Genomic DNA, 20,013 nt, shown 5'->3' with positions numbered 1-20,013 from the left:
AAGATGCAGCCTCTCACGCATGAAGGAAGACACAGATACCTGTAAAGATTACTTTAATCGTCTCAGTTTTAGTGACAGTGCGGTCATCATTTCTTAATACTCTCATGAATTCCAGCAAATTAATGTATTTCTTAGTAATAAAACTTAAAGCTGAATATTTTTTATACCTTGGAGTTTGCATACTGCAATCCCTCTTTTAAGGATTGCATAATTAATGGATTTACGATTTACAGCTTTGTCTGGGTCTGCCCCAAAACTGGGCAATTACACAACATCACATATAAGTAGAAAGTAAACAGCAAAAGTGCTACATCAGTTGTGACGAATCATGAATCTTTGATGACATTTCAGCGAATTATTAATGGCCTTTTAGTGTCAGATGACATGTGGGCTATGGATAACAACATGATTGTCTTTTGTCACAACCGAAAGCTAATGCAGACATTAGTACTCTGTTGGGGAAAGGTGATATCATATTACAAGATGTCCCAGAAAACTATGGTGGCACAGGCACATGAAGAGACCAAATGAAATGGATAGTTCAGCCATCGGGATCCCCTGTACACGCCTTTACATGTAGTTGTTAATTATCTCAATAAGATTGTTGTAAAACCATTGTAACCTGGTAATTCTGTAGATGTACTATTATGTCAAGTTAAATTAAATTGTTCAAAAATAAACAGACCATTAATTTTATAGCAGTTTGGGATTATATAGTATAAGGTCTTTTAGATTAATGAATTCCCTCATGAAAAATCAGTTATTTTACCCTGCAGTTAGATCCACCGTTTTTTTCACTGACTGGAAGAAACTGAATGAGCAACGAGACATAAAAAAGATATCTTCATGTGAAAGCGATAGGAGTAAGGTTGCTATTAAGTGCTAAGGCTACTATCGTAAATGAAATGTACTGAAGGAGATAACACTTGTTTGAGCAAAAGATGGCATTTGTCCCAATTGAGCAGCTGGCCCCCTGGTAACAGTACGATATTTACCCTTGCAGCAGAACCATGACAACTGCCAATATCTATTATTGGCAGAAACTGTGAACAGGACCATCAATCATGCATGTCACTGTTATAAAGAACATCCCACTAACAATGGTAAATTGATCGCACTCTCGATGGAATGGTGTATTTATCGTGTGTATCATCTATTCTTTACGAGTCTGCATTTTAAATGAATTTAATAATCGATCGACATTTGCTTGGTTTTGAAAAAAGTTTACCAGAATCAATTTGTCAATTTTTTACTCATTTTTTTAATGAGAGGAGCACACTTTTTAGTTGTAGCATTTTAAATGAGGAGATATTTATTAGAATTTTTATTGGTTTATAAATGCAAATTCAGTAGAATTTAATACCTGGCGTACTTAATCCTCCTACGCCATGACATCACATCATCATTGATAGAGCTTCCCAGGCCTCCCAAGCAAGGGCAGCTTCTGTCAACACACAACTAGTTAAGTTGCCTCATCAAGGTCATAAGTGCCATGGTCTTCCTTCAAGATTCCAGTTGCCAGTTCCGGTCGGGTTTGAGCAACTAGCATGACTTGGCTAATATTTATAAAGACTAGTAAATGCTTTTACTGCAGTTTTTTACAGCGATGGCTAGTGTAAATGTACATGAAGTTTAAAGTAAAAGCATTTACTAGTCTTTTATAAATATCAGCCAATGTCTTTCTCACTCAAGAAAGACTGATGCGCATTATCCAGATTCCATCAGATATGCAAGCTAGGTGAAATCAATAAAAAAGTAAACACTTTCTTCTAACAACTGCAATTTATTTCAGAACCTTATAAAATACTCATTTGCCTCTTATTCAGCCACCAGAGGCAAAAGGACAAACGCACTTACATAGTTTTTAATAAAAATCAACATTCTCTCTCAACAGTTTTAAAAGCACTTGACAGGCATTAATCAGAACGTCTATTTCACCCTGTAGTTCACTGAAATGAATGCAGGTCGTAGTACTCTTTACACAGAGGACAAATCCATCACAACTGGGATATACACTTTGGCCGTGTTCCTAAATTATTTTACCAATGCTTTATGATATTATCATTCTGAGATACAAGTGTCATACAGAGATACATCAGTTTGACAGATAATTTTTGACATGCGGGAAAAATTTTGTTTGGCGGATAACAGACTTGTTTCAGTTCAAATCAAAAACTTCATTTTTTGGATTCGAGGGCATTTGTAAAATAATCAAAAAAATTAAATGCCCGTGAAAATTTGGCAGTTTACAGATGGCTAACATGTGAAATCCTCAAATAAGAAGCAAAAACCCATATAAAACATAATAAACAAGGCAATGACTAAATCATCAATCAAATCATACATGTATAAATCGATAAAATAACAAAAAAATCAACTTAAATGGCATTCAGAAATCAAGGTTACTTGGAGTGACCATGGGTGATATGAATAAAGGCTAGCAAATGCTTTTACTTCAATTTTGTACAGAAAGGCCAAGTGTAAATGTACATGGAGTTTTAGATAAAAGCATTTACTACTCTTTATTCATATCACCACATGTCATCAACCTCTATCAAAGTCTGGACATCCGTGTTGGCTTGTGCAGCTTTTCCTTCTTCCATGTTGCTTGTCACCTTGTGAAGTACCACACAAAAACTCAACCTTTGGCTTATTGGACATTCTCATCGGTTGTAGCAGGCAACATGCTACAGAGACAATGAGCTCACAAGGGAACCACTGGTGGATAGACAGCCTAATGAAACTCAGTGATATCAACCTCCTCCCTACATCTGAAATGGCTGTGTTTGTACATACACATAACTGTCAAACAGATCACAACTCCATCTGAAGTTCAACAAGAGAACACCTGACTAGACCGAGAACTACCATGTTCAAACATCCCACTCTCAATACAATTACAACCTGACCTCAATGTGGTAAGTTGCTCAAAGCACCAAGTGATAGTTCAGTCTGTGTGGCTCACAATAGCTTTCATCAGTAGGCAGTAGGTATTGTTGCTACCACCACAGACATGACTCAGATTTTTTCGACTTAGACTAGCTCTTTCACACAACATTCATTACTTTGGCTTGATTGGTTCTCTCTGTAACGAGATTTTGTAGTTTTCCTCGTCAGGAAAGTAATCGGCATGCAAGAGGAAATCCCTCACACTTGGATCACTGGGGAAGTTATATGGAAGAGCAGCGATCTGGTAGTGGAAGAGCATATCTTTAGGTTTCATCTGTAGAAACGCCGGCTTTTGATGGCCGTCGTCTGACAGATCGTCATCGCTGCAGTCAAATAAAGTTAACTTGCGATGACGCTGTCCACTACTGCTGCGTTTGCTCACTGAATCCTGATTCCCCTGAGAGTGACCAGCATTATTGTTCTGATCCGATTGGTTCCCTTCGTCTTCTTCCATAACTGATGTGATATTATCATCATGTTCATCGTGCCGCACCTTGTGATACAAATGTATTACTTTCTCCTTCATGTCCTTAGCTGCACCGATGATGGACGCGCGCCGTTGAGAACCTGGACTCTCCTTGACATGCTCCTCAGAATATTGTAACGTGACAGCTGGAGTAGAAACTTTCGAAGATTTTCTCGAGTCACTTTTTTTCTTTTTTAATCCCGTTACATCCTTTGCGGTATCTAACGCAAGGACAGTTTGTAAGAAGACACCAATAAAAGGCATGCACGGCGGATTATCCATGGCATTGTCTAATGCACTGCGGTATTTGGCAAAGTTTTCTTCATGGCTCATCAGGTCAGAAAGGTCCTGGAATGACCTGGAACAATATTCAGAGAGTCAGAAACTATAGACACTGGCAACTGCGGTTTGTTCTCAGCCTAACACACCAAAGAGCTCTGCGGGACTGTCCATAAAACTATGTGTTTGTTTGCTGCCACCAAGGCTTCGAGACAGGGCAAAAGGCGAAATTGATTTATCACTGGAAGTGTTTTTCAAAAGAGCAACGAGAGTGCGTTGCTCTGTCTAATATGCTCAAAGATAACGTGCAATATTTGAAAAGACTTACTTGTATTTCTTTGGATACTTGGACATGATGTAACCCCACGTTGCCTCGAGACGATAGATCGGTGTGATTTGAAGTCCACCAAGAATTGAGCGAAGTGAGTTGAAGTTCTGAATCTGGTGACACTTCTCGGCAATCTAAAAGTGACATATGAGATGAGCCATCACAAAAGAGCACTAGGGGCATATAAGGTGGGACTTTGCTATCCCACATAAACCTTCACCGCCTCTCTCTCACATCTCGGAGATCTCCCCTCAAGACAAGGCTGAAGCTAAATCACTCTGCTGACTATATCCCAAGGCAGCTATCAAATACAACCACTGAAAGAACCAACAATACAGCAATATGATTATTACCCACCGATATAAATTTCCTGCACAGTTTCGCTCTCTCCTGCACCGTGTGACCGTTCAAGATCTGTGTTGCTACGAGATTGGCTATCCTCTCAAAAAAGTCTATCATCGTCATGATATTTGGAGCCCTTTGGTACTGAAATGTAAAGAAAGGTTACTATCAAGTACACACTGAGTGGAGTCATTGAAGTGATGGCAATAACCAGATACTCAATCAATCTCCATATCATATGAACAAGGAGTCTAGAAACACCAGTGCAGCATATAGTGACTAGTCTAGCCATAGCTGAACGTGTCTAATGGTAGCCACACACAGTGAGTATGACATTCTAGTACACTTTCAAGTTTTCAGTACGTTTTAACGCTGAGGGAGATATGGTTTTGCTACCTTATCCTTCTTCGTCCAGAGGCAGTCGGTCAGCTCTGAACTAGGAATGTTGAAGAATAACTTCTTGACAATCAAGGTCAGTTCTCTAGCCACTGTCATAGCATTCAAGGACACCACAAACAAGATCATATTCCTCCTGAAAACTTCCTCATCCATATGCCTAGAAAGGTAAATTAGAGAAAATCAAAACCAAAATGTGCAAGTGTAGTCTGATAACAGACTCCTGTCACTAGCAGAAAGTATTCATTTTATGCTCGGATGATATCGGCTGCTTTTACTAGTTTTAGTTCGAGTTTTGATAGATAGACAGCAGTACTATTGATTTGCCAGCTTACATCTTGTCCGAACTGTGCAAGACTAAAACATGTATCGTGAAAATCAAGGGAGGCGGTACGAAGTGTTGCTGCTCCCATCTCTTCATCACTCAAGTCCAAGGATGAATCATTATAACTTTGATACCAGCTTAAATCTTCAGGCTGAATTCTTACCCTTTTGAAGACATAGGTGAACAGATCTCAAAATCAATCTTGGCTGAAACCATGCCTGTGTCGTCTGCTGGCATATGGTCATCATTGCCACCACTCGCCAAGTTTTTAAGCGGCGGCGGTTGAAGGTGATAACTATTTTTCTTCTTCGAGAAGAGTTTATCTTTACTTGGTGATAACAGACGGTGTAATATACTCTTGCGCGTCTTTGTTTGACCTGAAATATATATATTTTTTTTGTTTATTTTTAAATTATAAATGATGAAATACAGTCCCTTTAACAAGCGTTTCCTGTCTATTATAAAGGTGGGAATCAGACTTTAATTGATGTGATATTTGAGCATAAAAAATGAATTTAAATGACCGATTTGAGTTCCCCCAATCACACAGACTTACTTGAAGTTAAGGAGTCGTCCTGGTTGGAAGAAGGGAACTGAGACTCTCGTCTCACATCATTAAACACTTTGGATATACTCTCGTTGGAGGATTCTTGAATAAGCCGGTCACGGTCAGGGTCGTAGGGAGGCATAAAACTTGGACGTCTGAAAGAATGGTCGAACAGACGTCATAAGTCAACACCTTTAGATTCATACTGTTTTACTCCAGGACGCCACGGTATCATATAAGCTCTCCAGCGGTGAGCTAATAATCTGATTGATGCCAAAGCAAAATATCGATATCAATGCTAATTAACCATTTATTCTTCTAAATATTAGTGGTGATGAAACGTGCTCTGCTAACTGACGATGACGGACGGCAACGACGACGGACGCCACGGTATCGTATAAGCTCCCAAGAAGTGAGCTAATCAAACATTTTTAAATACCTGAACTTTCCTTGATCAGTGGAAGCAGATCTCCTAAAACGGTTGAACGAAACTTTGTCATCCACCTGAAATGATACTAAAATGTGTCAAGTTATGGAATGACAGGAAGAGACTGAAGGAGTCCCTAGATCTTGGCGTACAACCTTATTTAAAACTGCAGTTCCAGATTGTGAGAGCGTAAACCAACCCGGCATTGCGGCAAAGGCTTTACTTGTTTTGAATCATGTTTCAGATCACAGGTGCAACAAATAACAACAACAACATTCCTCAGCCAGGCACAATGTACAAATGTACATGCAAGGAGGGTATATTTCATACATGGTCGACAGGTTCATTACCAACTGGAGAACCTCTAAACATTGAGAACCTCTGATGTATCATGTACTGGATGAAGACCTGAGAAATTTCTTCAGAAGAACAGGTCTGCCTATCTTACATCTACACCCAGTGTAACTGAGGAGACAAAGCAAAGACACAACATTTTTTACTGAGAAGAATATTATCACAGGACATCTCAGACTCACGAGCTTTCCGTATTCCCATTACCTCATCATTCCCCACCTCTAATTTAATCCTAGTGGGGATTCCACACTGAGACTAACTTGTTGTCGCAACGAACCTACCTTGTAACCGTCCTTCACCAAGCTGGCTTGACTAGATGGTGGACTCTCCAGAAACGTAGCTTCTCCTTCGAACACCTGAGGTAGCGATGACGTCCTCTGTAACTGCCTTTCCTCGAATGAGAGGTCGCTTTGCTGGTCCCCTTCGTCGAGCAAGGTCCTTGATCTTACTCCAGATATTGAAACAGCCCTATGAATACCACTTTGGAAACCTTTTTCTTTAGGGGTCCACGCCTTTGCAAACAGTTCAGAAACACCAAAGGATACTTTTCGTGATCTGTGAAAAACGAAGCGCGTTTGTATGGCAAGTTTTCTCCACCTTGCTCTCGATGCTTCCCGGGCAGCATTATCGACTTTTTGGTCTCTATCCCAGATATTGTTATCCCCGACTAGATCACTCCTATGAGATTCCGCTCCAGGAGTCACATTGAGTAACCTCACTGGAGCCCCCCTTCCTAATTTCCGACGTCTCCTTGTACTCTTTGAAGCAGCAACACCAGCATTTGACTCCATATCAGAATTATTCCCCTCGTCAGACTGATTCAAATCGTCCATGTTTTTCTCCTTGTGTCGGGATTTTTTCCTATATTTTTTTTTCCTTTCACCTTTCTTTTTCTTAACCCTTTTAGTCCTTGGAGATTTACCCGCACTTTCTGCAATCGCCTGAAGTTTCGGGTCGATTTTAAACGGGCTCTCTTCGCCCTGAGATTTACCGTTGAGAATCTTTATCTTTCTCTCCCACTCCTTCCACAATGCCTGTGAGCCTCCGTCACGGAACTCCAGGTAAATAATCTCATTGTTACACAGCTGAACCTGAAATATCAACGGAGAACAAATGAGCCCAAGTCATTTGGCCAAGCACACTTGCAAACAAGCAATTTTTATTGCATGTGACAGAATCTTGCAGGGGCGATCATTGCAGATACCTGCAAAAGAATCAGCCATTGCACATCGGGTTTGATATTTCAAATTGCAGCAATGTTAAACTTTGCCTGCAGACAAGGGATATTTTCATTGCACATTGCAGCAATACAAAGTACAATTTTCTGCAATAAAGATGGCTTGTTTGCTGCAAGCACCCATGAACGACACCATGCAGAGCAATATTCAGCAGAGAAAGCAATGAGGAACAGAGGCAGTTCATGTTGAAGAAGAAGCAGAAGACCGAGTGTTATCTTGAATAAGATCATGAGCAAGAACAACCACCGAGAGTTCTCCACCAAATCCCCCAAGCTAAAAAATTCTTTACTCTACTCACTCATCTAAGATACTTTTGAATAGAAAAGTACAACGTTAACTCATCTCAAAGAGATCATGTTTTTTTCATGCCTATCACAATGTATCAGGACATGCTGAGATTGTTCACCAGCCACCTCTCAGTGAGCTCTATTATGTCTAGTAAGTCCTAACCTGTCAAGTAAGCTCGCATGTAAGTTCTGACTGTATAACAATACTGAATGCCATGCACATTCAGCTATGTTAACTCCAAATTCACAGAAAAATCCAGAGAAAACGAAGTCAAGCTTGACGTACCTCAATTCGCTTGCACTTCTTGTCCAATACTGATATCTGTATGAATGGCAGAGGTAACAGCTTCATCAACTCAAGTTCATCCTCATCTTCCTCACCCCCAGCATCCTCTTCCTTCTCGCTTGTTACAGCAATGATCAACTTGTCGGGCGTGAACGCTGCTCTGACGAACTGTATGCCATGCTGATGTGGCGTAACGAGAATGAATGGACTCTCAATGAGGACGACGTCGGCAAATTCTTTGTATTCTTCGTCAAGGAGATCTTGAATATTTGTCATGATGTCATAACTCTGAAGTGGGCTCTTTCGACCTCATCCAACATGGTCTCAGTTTTGACTGGAAATAGAAAGCTGCATGGTTTTACACTTCTTGATCTAATCCTTGATAACGAGGGTTGGAAGCAGATCCAACAACTTCGATACTTGTCAAGGAAGAAACTGAACAAAATGGAATCACTTAAAACAATACCCAGCAATGTCACTTTTATTTAGTTGCAGGTCAAACAGTCAGTCTTTGATCAGTGACAAAGTCCACTGTCCCAGAGCTTTCTGCCAGAGCCCCTGAGCACTGTGGTCAGGGTGGTGTCCTATGGCCAGTATTCCTCTAATTTCTTCATGAATATCACTGATTGCTGATTAAAGGATGGTTTGGTGTGGCACATGCAGTCATAGATATGAGAAGCATTTCAGAATATCTGCCGCTATCAATTACTGAATTGACCAATTGACCCCAGCCCAGGCAGTTGTTATACGAGGTGTTGTTTTAGTTCGCTAAGTGTACCTACACAACCAATGCTGGGCATGAGAGGGAAACCTTCTATGTTAGCAATATTCTTTTCGTTCCTGGTTCCCATAGCAACAGATGCTGTTGGCAGATGATGGCGTGAAATTGGCATGATTTTACCTCAACTGATGGGGAGCGAACAAGATTGCCAGGGAAGATCCGGTGTGGAACTGAAATTAGTCCAAAGGAGGCTGTCGACAATGTAGCTGAATTGTTACAATTAAAGGAACACAGATCTTGCACTCTTCTCTATCTTTATATCATGACATTGGATTACGCATCAGTTGAAGGTATCGACTAACTGAGATTGAATCAGCGCACTGACAGTGCATATGACACTGACAAAATAACCAAAAAGTAGAATCATTCATTTTTAGGTCAGAACACGCTCAGACGAAGTGTGAAGTAATGTCACACTGCAGGTCAGATGGTTTCAAAAACCTAGCTTGTCTTTCATGCCATTGTGACAATGACAACCTGTGCATTTCCTGGACCTGCAGTGTCATCACAGGGAAAATGACACAAGAAGTATAGAGATGTCTATGCCTTGCATCCACACGAGCAGATAGAACACTCAGAGATTTCTTGATGTCAAGCCAGCCATAGATAGAATTCTAATAAATGGCACCAGGAAAAACGACACCATTTTTAATCCTCAGTATGAAAGGCGCTGAGTAGATTACCACACTTCAAAGCCGACCAGCCTCACATCTCATCTTACACATGGAAAGAAAGCAATCAGAGCTTAACAATGCATCTTGACACGCAAGGTTCTGAGAGAAAATTGCCTCTTCAACAATCTCCTCTCCAAGTTCAAAGTTATCTCCAGCCTGAATAAGTTGCCACCACTAGCACATAACCCAACAAAGCAAGAAAAATTTATACCTGCAATTGAGACGACCATTTACTCGAAGCAATCTCGAGATCGGACACCAATCGAATCTATCCCACTTGGACAATTATGGAGAATTGATTTAAGTGAGGCCAGAAAATGATTGCCTGATGAATCATTTCTCGCCATACTTGACCGAATTTTCATCTTGACGGACCATTTCCTCAACAGACGGTTACCAAAATCATTATAATAACCAATGGGAAGCAATGATTCCTATGCTGACGACTGCAGTACAGGCAATTTTGAAAGGCTATTTATTTTAGATGGTTTTAAGCTATACAGTGTCTCGCTCACTGTGTGATGAAACTTTTCATGCAGAAATTGATAATTTTGTGTGTTTTTAGTAGGCTAAATGTGGGTCAACGGAAATGAAAAGTTATGTTTATGACTGGTCTGAATGGCTTCCCTGCTTATAAAAAAGCCAGGATATACTTGTAATTGGAACTATTATATTTCAACCGGCCTACAAAAGTATTAATTGGGTAGCTAATTAGAGGGCAATTTGTGCATGAAAGAGTGTGTTATTTGTATCGAAATTGATAGTTGGCAATTATTTGGCCTAACTATGCCAATAACACCCAGTCAATAGGCCTTAATCAACCAAGTAGAGACAAATACTAGATAGAGGTCAAGTTTTGACACACTTTTTGTTTAACACATTTCAGAGCGACATTGATATGCACTGTGTAGGATGCTCAGTGCCTTAAATTGAGTTTATTCTGAAACATGTAAAACAGAGAATGAAGCATAGACTGCCAAGAGTTCTTCATCAACTACCTGACTTCAATGAAATGCTTACCTGAGGTTATCAGACCCGGAAGCACCAGAGGGGAGGCACTCAAGCAACAAGTGGTTACCTTACATCACTTTGGTCAGTTTTCCACTACAAGTTTCAGGTGTGTAAACATAAAATAGAAGTTCAACAATCTAAGCTTTTCAGGGCCTAATTTCAATATTTTTGAAATCATACATTTCAATTAATGAATTAATCAATGTAGTGAAATCGTACTTTCGATATTTGCAATCATTTCCAAGGGGTGGCTTCATCTAGGGGTAGAAATGTTGGTTTAGGCCTGCTTTTGGAGACGAGGCACATCACAACGCTTGTGACCTTGGGCAATTGGTTGGGTGACCAGCATTACTTTGGTACAGGTTTTCCCAACCAGTTTCCCTCCCCTTTCACTCTCAGTTTGACATATTTGAGTATACAAGGTGCTTCAGATAAGTCAATAGTAGATCTCACTACAACAAGTTTGCACTTGAGAAGATCAAGAGGCAAGTTTCCGAGGTTGATTGTTCTCTTGAACAAAGGAGATCTATCAAACATAAATCCAAGGTCAAGGACTCTTCATGACCTTTGACCTCCTCGGGTCAACACAACTTGAATCAACAATTTTCTAATTCAAATACATTGTCATCAGCAGATTTTCAAACAATACCACTGCAGCTCAACAAGCAAAGATGGATTTCTACATACTGTCCATCAACAGGGCTTATACCTGCACACCTGACATAAAATGAAACAAAGGAAATATACATAGTCAGTGTGCCTCAAGCAATAAACAACAGAGAAAATGTTCATATGACAGAACATCTCGCTTAACAAAATACCACAAAGTGCTAAAATTCGGTGGTCATCTACATGGCATAGGCCTACATGATGGTGCCTTTAGAAGACAGAATGCAGTACTTGTCCAGCTCCTGTAGTTGAGTGGTTTGCAAGCTTAATTGCACTGGTGCAATCCCCACCTCACCAAGCAATCAACCGAATCCGCTAACCGAGATTTTCACACTTTTTCACATCCACAACTCCTTTGTCTGTTTACAATTGCGCATTTACATTCGCCTGATGTGATGATATCAGAAAAAAACTTAGAAAGGCAGCACACACAGAGATATCAATCAACCAACCTACCTGCTTTCCTTTCAGCTAAGCAATCTCTGCTGATACATAAAATATCATCAAAGTAACTCCTGTATGTTATCAGACATAGTCTTCACAAATACGTTTGCTAAGTGATGCACTCACTACACTAGCGGCCTTGTGTACTTAGGTATCACTGTGAACAATACCTTTATGCAGTGGCAATAAATAAAATCTGCATTTCCTGCAAGTGGGAGGGAAGTAAAGCCTGTTCCTAATGGAATGGTAATGTATTGATTGACATACCTCAGTGGACAGCAGTTTTGATGTGATGCATCCAAAGGCTTCATGTTGATTTCAACCTGTAATCACCAAGAGAATGAAACAGCTAAAGAAAGCTGCACTGGAGAAAACCATGTGCTCTTTTTTTTCTGTTGGAATGAGGTGGGGACTGTCTCGGAAATCATTTGGTGTTCAGTTGACAATCATCTGAACCTATGTCTACATCTACTATATTTTCATGGCCTTACTTGTTCACAAAAGCCTCTTTTTCAGATTTTGTATCTTCTTATTTCTGCAACCCCATCGATCTATAATCCAACTCAATGTTACACTCAGCGAGGCTATTCCATGTGAAATGCAATGGGCAACCATAAGCTCTCACCAGTAATACACTATTAATGATCTCCCCTGGGTCCTGCAGTTGTCAATGAAATCATTATGTTTGTGATGTCTCAAAATTTCCATAAAATGCCACCACCAAGAAGAGCAACCACCAACGTAATTCTAGGTCAGAAGGTTATTATGAAAATAAAATCACCTTGAGGCAAAAAGAAAAACATGGAATGGAAGAATGGAAACGAAATTTCCCCTATTCAAATAAAATTGTGTTCAGTCGATTCACACAATATGACAAAACGTTGTGATTCTTGTATGCGCCAGGTATCAATATCCTGTGTTGAAAACAGTACACTTGTTTGGCATACTATATCAAGTACTAATTGGAAAATGGTCATATTGTGTGAGGCTATTAAAAATATTGTCAGTTAGAAAATTATCCACTGGAGCGCTGGTTTGGTTGGAGTTTTAATCCAAGAGACGCAGTAGAAATTAGAATCAATTTCAAACTGAAGCAGCAGACTACTTGAAACAAATATTTTGATATAAAAGGTATGGAATCTTTGGAATTCATGTTAACATTTCTTAGGATGGGTTCAAATAGCCAACAGCAATATACCTGTCCTGGTGACTGTAAATAAAATATAAACAGGGCAACCTGTTGAACCTAGAGTTTATGCTCTGACCTACCATCATCCATGGTCAATGCAAAGAAGAAATATACAAATGTAGGCCTCATCAATAGACTATATAACATGTATAATATGTGATTGTGCAATAAATAATTAAAGAGGAAGTGTCTCATATCTCATCGAGAAAACCAAGTTTGAACTACCTGCTAAAACTCAGTAGAAAATCAATATCCACAGTGCCTTCACATGAGTAGAAAATCCCACAAATCACATGAAACCAAGCATGACCAAATATAAACCCAGAAAGTAAAAGCCTTGTGACAATCAAAAATCAATATTGTTCGTTAATATTCATAATGATTTTCATTCTAATGAAATGGGTTAGTTATTGATTGCTGTTCATAAATATAGACTGATCAATACATTTCATGAAACACGATACACATCTTTACTTTTGGGACATTCTGTCCCATCTCAGGACTCGGGCATCTGCCACACAATCCAACAAAAGACAACCTAGTTATACTAGTATAGTGAATGCAACCTTCACCATAAATTATGGCATATAATGTTCAAATGCCATGCTTAATTGTTAAAGTTGTGAATGCTTTTAAAATCATGTTTTTACCGTAGTACACGTATTTTTACATGTGGTTTATTTCCCCAAACCTCTTGGCTGGGGGTGGGGGTCAAAATGACATGTCGCTATGCATATCCATACATGGCTACAGTACATCCATGTATTGTATGTATAGTACATGTGTCGGATGTGATGATTGATGATGCCAAGCTGCTGGCCCAATGTTTGGACATATATGTTATATGAAATCCATGATCACAACTCGGAAGAGGCGGTACCTGGATGTTCTTTATCTTATGAACTTGACATTGGACAAAAAAAATATGTCAAATGTGCATTATTTGTGGATAATGAGGTCAGAAGGCAACGCCCAAAAAAGGAAATTTCGAATTTGCCGCTGCCAAATTCGTTGTTGCTGTTGTTATCGTCGTCAGAATTTCAGTCAAAACTGATTCCATCTTTGCCGATCGGTTCGAGCAATTGAAAATCTTATTTGTACCTTTTTGCAACCAAATAATGACTAAAAATACCAAATATGGCATAGAATATAGGCCCAAGCGAGATTTAGCTATGGTGCTATGGTGCGTTTGTCGGTAAAAAACATTTATTTGCTGTCATTGAGTGGTGTCATCTTTGGGGAATTGCTAGTACTAATCCCGGAAAGTCACGTGAGCTGGGTAGAAAATGGTGGACGAATTTCATAAATTTTAGAAATCTTCCTGTTTTTCTAAATTTTTAACTGCATTTTGGTTTGTTGATCGGTGCAAAACCCTTTGAATCACATAGTGAGACAACTATTCATCAAAGTATGTTGGAGAACGTTCGAAATATAGCTACGCTCATTTCAATGATCAATGAATTCTTCTTGCTTCTATCTACCCTAACCCCAGGCCCCTGGCCTAGAATCTAGTCAGTGTATCAATCATCGATCTATTAGTAGTAGTTAATGTTTTTGTATATTAAAGATGTTTGTTATAAATGTAAAACCTGCTAACCATGTCAACCATCTTCACTCCTAAATCCTGACATTGACACTCCACAAAACGCTGAACCTGCTCAGTCTGACAGCGCAGGGCTTCTTCAATGACTTCATCTTCTTTTTGCCTGACCACTGTCATTGACATTGGCATGTGGACTACCTTAAGAATCATGTCCTCGTGCACTGACCATTACGGATTGATGACACTGACAATCTAAGGGGCAGTTCTTTCAATTACAGATTTACCTGAGAAATGTTGCATGTTCATATTACTCTTTCCAGGATGACAGAATTCTGGCTTATCTCCGCACCAGGAGAGAAGACCTGTCAGCAGACATGGGAATCCATGAATAAGGTCACATCAAAACAGTACAATCTCTCCCTCAACTATAAATTCCACATGCCAGACCTCAAAGTGGGGACATTAGATGTCCTGGTTGGTCTGTCCGATGATCTTGGGAAACTTGACACTTATTGTGAAGGGTAAGTTAAACTGCTGGTTGAATTTTATAGAATCAAATTTGTAGATGTTTCAGAATTAAGTTCTTTTTGCACACCTGGCTTCCTGAAACAATACTATAGCCACATGTTAATGGAAGAATCAAGTTCCAATGTTGGCTGTGATGCCTGGTTTGTTAATGCCCTGAATTTATAATCATTTGTGTCTTCTAACGAATTTGTTGTCAGGAGTTTCCATTGGCTTTCCATTGGCTCTCCACAGTCAGAACATAAGAGCAGCAATATCACCTCCATGATGGCACTTGTTTTTATACATCATCATTATCTTATTGTAATACAGTGTGGCCAGGAAGGTTGCCCAGTATTTAGCTGAAGTATTAGAAGAACAAAGGGACAAGTTACAGGAGAATTTGCTAGCTAATGGAAGTAAGTATGTCTGCCAGTCACTTCTCTGAGTGTAGGCTGTAGCCACGACCACTGGTAGAATACTCACAGAGTTTTACACTTATTGCACTTTGGTTTTGTTGTAAATTTTTCTCCTCTTCTACTCTACTCAACAACCTATCAACATCTTTTTCTTATTTTTCCAGTGGACCTTGGCACATATCTAACGCGGTTTAGTTGGGATATGGCCAAATACCCAGTGAAACAGCCACTCAAGAATATAGCAGAAATCATTAGTAAGGTAAGAATTTGCATTGATATCTCTGCCTAGATCACACAGATATAAAACTTTCAAGAATGTGTTGAAAAAAGGTGCATCCATGTCAATTTAAAGAAAGATTTCTCACTGGACATTGGTGGCATGCCAATCCAAACTTGAGATCATCTCAGGAGATTGGCAAATTGAAAAATCTAGGGGCTTTCTTGTGATGATGATGATGATGATGATGCTGACACTTCTGCTGCTGCTGATTATCTGGGCACCCTGGAGAGTGAGTTTCTTGTCTTCAGAAGTGATTGTCACAATCTGACATTGTTTTCATTCTCACTTTCAGCAAGTATCTCAGATTGACAATGACTTGAAGAGTAAGGCTTCATCATACAACAGCTTAAAAGGAAATTTACAAACATTGGAGAGAAAAGCAGTGTAAGTGTTTTCCATATATTGAAAAGTTGAAGTAGACAATAGGTCATCCTTTGATATACACCCAAGACATCCAGAAGGAGTTCTTTTGGGAAAAGCCAAATTTTGTTATCAATAGCAACTTGATGGTCTCTCAAGACCTTATATTGTAACATACATGTACATGTGTCATGTCAAAAACAATGTTTGTCTTCAAAATACATGTATTTGTATTTCTCTTCTTTTGCAGTGGTAGTTTATTGACACGGAATTTAGGAGAACTTGTGAAGAAAGAAGACTTTGTGTTGAATTCTGAGTATCTGACAACTTTACTGGTTGTTGTCCCGAAGTAAGTCTATTGAAGCTTGATTCACACTTTTTATAAGTTGGTTCACCTTGTTAATTAAGATACGGGTTTCTGCATTTGCCTGTTGTGAACCTTTGAGAACGATTCTAATCAGCAGGTTAGGTGAGGAGGCCGTCTTCAGCTGCAGTTTCACTAATTTATCAATGTGCAGGGGCCTACAGCGAACAAAATATAATTTGCATTTAGAGAAAACAAGTTTGACATCTTGAAACTTTAATTTCAGGGCGGCCTACCAAGATTGGCAAACATGTTATGAAAGTTTGACAGATATGGTGGTGCCCCAGTCGTCACGGCTCATCTTTGAGGATAACGAGCATGGTCTCTTTTCTGTGACGTTGTTCATGAAAGTGGTGGACGAATACAAGCACCACTGCCGAGAAAATAGGTAAGGGCATTAGAGCAACAGATCTTTGTTGTTTAAGTCTGTATTCTTGCCAGCTGTTGGTCAGGACATTTTGGATCCAGGTGCGAGCTCAAGTGAAGCAAGACATGACTTGATACAGTTTGAGTATTCCTGCCAGCTGTTGGTCAGGACATTTTGGATCCAGGTGCAAGCTTAAGTGAAGCAAGACATGACTTGATGCAGTTTGAGCTTTATGATCTGTATCTTTATTTCAGATTCGTTGTACGAGATTTTGTTTACAATGAGGAAGAACTGACTGCCGGAAAGAATGAATTAGCCAAGCTTGCCACTGACAAGAAGAAACAATTTGTAAGTTGTTGTTTGTGACAGAGTAATGTCATGAGATATACGTAGCAATTTCTGTAGGTTTGATGTGTAAAATAATGTAATGGTCCAATATCATCACCATATACATGTATACATTCAAGTGGAGTGCTCAGTTGTCATGAAGTTCCTCTTAGGATTTCGGATGTCCTCAAAAAGCTTGGAGCAAGCCATTGTCATTTATATGTTCTATCTTTGGTTTTCTGTATTTCAGGGTCCTCTTGTTAGGTGGTTGAAGGTGAACTTCAGTGAGGCCTTCACTGCCTGGATCCATGTCAAAGCACTCCGTGTATTCGTGGAATCAGTTTTGAGGTAAGCAGTTATTCTGTTATTTCCTAGTCTATTGTAGTTAAGATAGGGGTACTTTGTTCTCTGATGAAGTGGGTTTTGGAAGGTAACCTTACGCTTTATGGTCACCAAATTGACATCTTTAGATTTTGTTTTGAGAATGGTGAGGGTGCCTCTCATATCAGGCCACTGTTAATCACTCTGCATTCGTATTGATGTCTTAATGATCTTGAAAATGTTTTGTCCCAGGTATGGCCTGCCAGTGAATTTCCAAGCAATGTTGTTGCATCCCCACCGTAAAGCCATGAGGAAGCTCAGGGACATCCTGAACGATCACTACTCGCATCTAGACAATACTGCTGGAGGCGGTGCAGATGTAAGTCAACAAATTATTTCGTGGAATGGCCAGGCTTAATGTTGAGCATGAAAAGAGAGGTCTTGTGCAAGCGGACCAAATTGTAAAGTTCTCCTCATATAGCAATAAACTCACTTTCTTTTTGTCTTCATTTCAGGCCAATTTTGACATTCCTGGGATTAGCGTGGGTCAGACGGAATACTTTCCCTACGTTTATTACAAGATCAACATTGACATGTTAGAATCAGCAAGATTACAATAGAAAATATTGCATGAACTCTGGGTACTTCCGAGACCAAATGTGCCGATTCATCACAACATTTGCTGTATAAATTCTAGTCCCGTTTATTTCATTTAGCATAGACCATGCATAAAAGAGGACCTACATAAATCATTTTATTGTTTCACCAAGAACATTCCCAAATGAAAAATAGTCTATACAATTGTATTTTGTTTGATTGAAATGCTTATCATGTAAGCAATCAGGAACTCTTGTGTATTTATTTCCTGTGTCAATAGGTAATTGTGGACATAGACCAACTTTGTGCTAATCCCTGTTTCTGTTTTGTTGCCAAACTTGTAGTCTTTAGAAATTGTTGTGATACAGATAATTAGTAAAGGCAACTGTGTCTGTACATACATATAGTGTACATAATGCATGTATATGGTGAGATTTCAAGCATGTGGAAGTAAATTAGCATTTAGATGTTGAAGTCATGTGCAATTAGAAATCAAGGTCAGAATTGTAACTATGGTAAATTATCCAGATAGAGTTCTAAATTTGGTGTTATTTCGGGACCAGATGCATGTGGTGTTCATCTTTGATATGCTTTGAAATGTATAAATGCTTGTATTCACTGACAAAATTTGTACATGTAGCTGTGGCTAAAGTGATGTCCTTTGATCACAGTGTCAAAAATCAATACGGTTTATCTTGGTAACTGGAAGGACTGTGAGAAAATTAAGTGAATTGAGTGAATGGGAAAATTCCAATAGGGCATACACTGTATATAAAGCAGAAATAAGTTATTACAATTGCCCAGTCGATTCCGGGTTTGGGTGTTAAAAAGGTGGTGGAGAGGGGCTCTGAGAGTTGACGAGTTTCAACGTTCCTCATTGTCAGTTTAGTTTCCAAAGCTAATGCTTGTAGTTTATTAATCTGAATGTGCTGTACACAGATGTATGATTAAAGAATATGTATGGCTATAAAATGAATGGAAAATGAGCTGAATTCTCTATTTTGTTACTGTTGGTTTGATTGTACATGGAGGAGGATATACCAGCCACCAGTACTGGCCCTAGTCTCACTTTCCAACCCATCTTTTGAATGGTAGGATGTGTTTTGTTGGAGTGTGCAGACTGTAGTACATCAAAGACAAGACGATATCTCTGATAGATAGATTTTGAATGAACCAGTGGTTCACATAGCTGGCAAGGACAGAGGAGTAAGAAAAGGTGTCAAGATACAGGAGACTGTGCATTTCACCACAAGGCGATCGTCCCGACAGTTACTTTGGCCCAATTGATGTATTGAACTCATTCTGTCCAAGGATGGTTTGGAGACCACAATTGTCTCGCAAGATGAATAGTCTTCAAAGGACTGAGGACACATCGTCCCAGCTGCTGAAATGTCCGGGTCTGCAGATGCACTGTTATAACACCTTCCTTAATGAACTCAGGACATGTTGTCCCAAGTGGTGACTTGTCCTAGATTGAGGACACATTTATTCAATGTTGTCCTCAACAGACCTTAGGATGCATCATCCTCCCTTTTGATTAGTTCTCCTGCTGGACTAAGGACACATTATCTAAGAGACCAATGTTCAAGAGGAGCTTTGGATAGATTGAGAGTAGTGTGAACTTTGTGTGTGTGTAGGGTCAGCAGACACTAGTTCATGGGACAAAGAGCCTTGGATGTAACTCAAATGAGACCCCTGTCCCAGGGGATGAATTATCTTGGATGGAGTGGGACATGTCGTCACATCCCATGAATTGTCCTGGATTGACTGAGGAGACATTGTTCCACTGGTTAAATTTGTGAACGCCGCACTCTGCCCGATTGGCTGGCATTTACTTACGTCACTCTAACCTATCCATGGTCTTCCTCTATCTGCCGTGGATTCGTGCGGCTGTATCGGCCTCCATGGCCAGCATTGCTGATCCAATACAGGTGAAGTG

At 39.6% G+C, this 20,013-nt stretch overlaps 2 protein-coding genes across 8 annotated transcripts; one reads left to right on the top strand and one right to left on the bottom strand.

The window, feature by feature from the left end:
• Positions 1–1,782: 1,782 nt before the first annotated feature.
• LOC135492746 (uncharacterized) lies at positions 1,783–13,238 on the bottom strand. Of its 7 annotated transcripts, none has more exons than XM_064779379.1 (10): positions 13,218–13,238; positions 8,225–8,558; positions 6,695–7,504; positions 6,072–6,136; positions 5,642–5,787; positions 5,249–5,462; positions 4,761–4,920; positions 4,380–4,508; positions 4,023–4,156; positions 1,783–3,773 (listed from the first exon to the last, which is right to left on the bottom strand). In XM_064779379.1, the coding sequence occupies exons 2-10, from the start codon at positions 8,498–8,500 to the stop codon at positions 3,062–3,064; spliced, it is 2,646 nt and encodes an 881-aa protein (XP_064635449.1). In that variant the 5' UTR covers positions 8,501–8,558; positions 13,218–13,238; the 3' UTR covers positions 1,783–3,061. The 7 variants fall into 7 exon arrangements, with proteins under 7 accessions (XP_064635449.1, XP_064635442.1, XP_064635445.1 ...); XM_064779372.1 differs by lacking the exon at positions 13,218–13,238 and adding an exon at positions 12,071–12,196; XM_064779375.1 differs by lacking the exon at positions 13,218–13,238 and adding an exon at positions 12,071–12,182 and having other exon boundaries at positions 8,225–8,572.
• A 1,029-nt stretch (positions 13,239–14,267) lies between these two features.
• On the top strand, positions 14,268–19,057 carry LOC135492193 (V-type proton ATPase subunit C 1-B-like). Its single transcript, XM_064778476.1, has 11 exons — positions 14,268–14,400; positions 14,856–15,056; positions 15,373–15,458; positions 15,623–15,717; positions 16,031–16,122; positions 16,349–16,447; positions 16,689–16,850; positions 17,084–17,177; positions 17,407–17,504; positions 17,730–17,856; positions 17,993–19,057. The coding sequence occupies exons 2-11, from the start codon at positions 14,857–14,859 to the stop codon at positions 18,095–18,097; spliced, it is 1,158 nt and encodes a 385-aa protein (XP_064634546.1). The 5' UTR covers positions 14,268–14,400; position 14,856; the 3' UTR covers positions 18,098–19,057.
• The last annotated feature ends 956 nt before the right edge of the window (positions 19,058–20,013 follow it).

This window comes from Lineus longissimus, chromosome 8 (assembly GCF_910592395.1).
Source record: "Lineus longissimus chromosome 8, tnLinLong1.2, whole genome shotgun sequence".
In the NCBI taxonomy this organism is placed as follows: Eukaryota; Metazoa; Nemertea; class Pilidiophora; order Heteronemertea; family Lineidae; genus Lineus; species Lineus longissimus.
The sequence above is the reverse complement of the archived record's forward strand: the minus strand, read 5'-3'. Positions and strand labels throughout refer to the sequence as shown.

Excerpts from the sequence above, each read along its gene's own strand:
- LOC135492746 (XM_064779379.1), bottom strand. The coding sequence starts at position 8,500 with ATGACAAATATTCAAGATCTCCTTGACGAAGAATACAAAGAATTTGCC. Across the intron at positions 7,505-8,224 it reads AGAAGTGCAAGCGAATTGAG|GTTCAGCTGTGTAACAATGA; the intron begins GTACGTCAAGCT and ends TTGATATTTCAG. Across the intron at positions 6,137-6,694 it reads TGGTGAAGGACGGTTACAAG|GTGGATGACAAAGTTTCGTT; the intron begins GTAGGTTCGTTG and ends GTATCATTTCAG.
- LOC135492193 (XM_064778476.1), top strand. The coding sequence starts at position 14,857 with ATGACAGAATTCTGGCTTATCTCCGCACCAGGAGAGAAGACCTGTCAG. Across the intron at positions 15,057-15,372 it reads CTTGACACTTATTGTGAAGG|TGTGGCCAGGAAGGTTGCCC; the intron begins GTAAGTTAAACT and ends ATTGTAATACAG. Across the intron at positions 17,505-17,729 it reads TTCGTGGAATCAGTTTTGAG|GTATGGCCTGCCAGTGAATT; the intron begins GTAAGCAGTTAT and ends GTTTTGTCCCAG.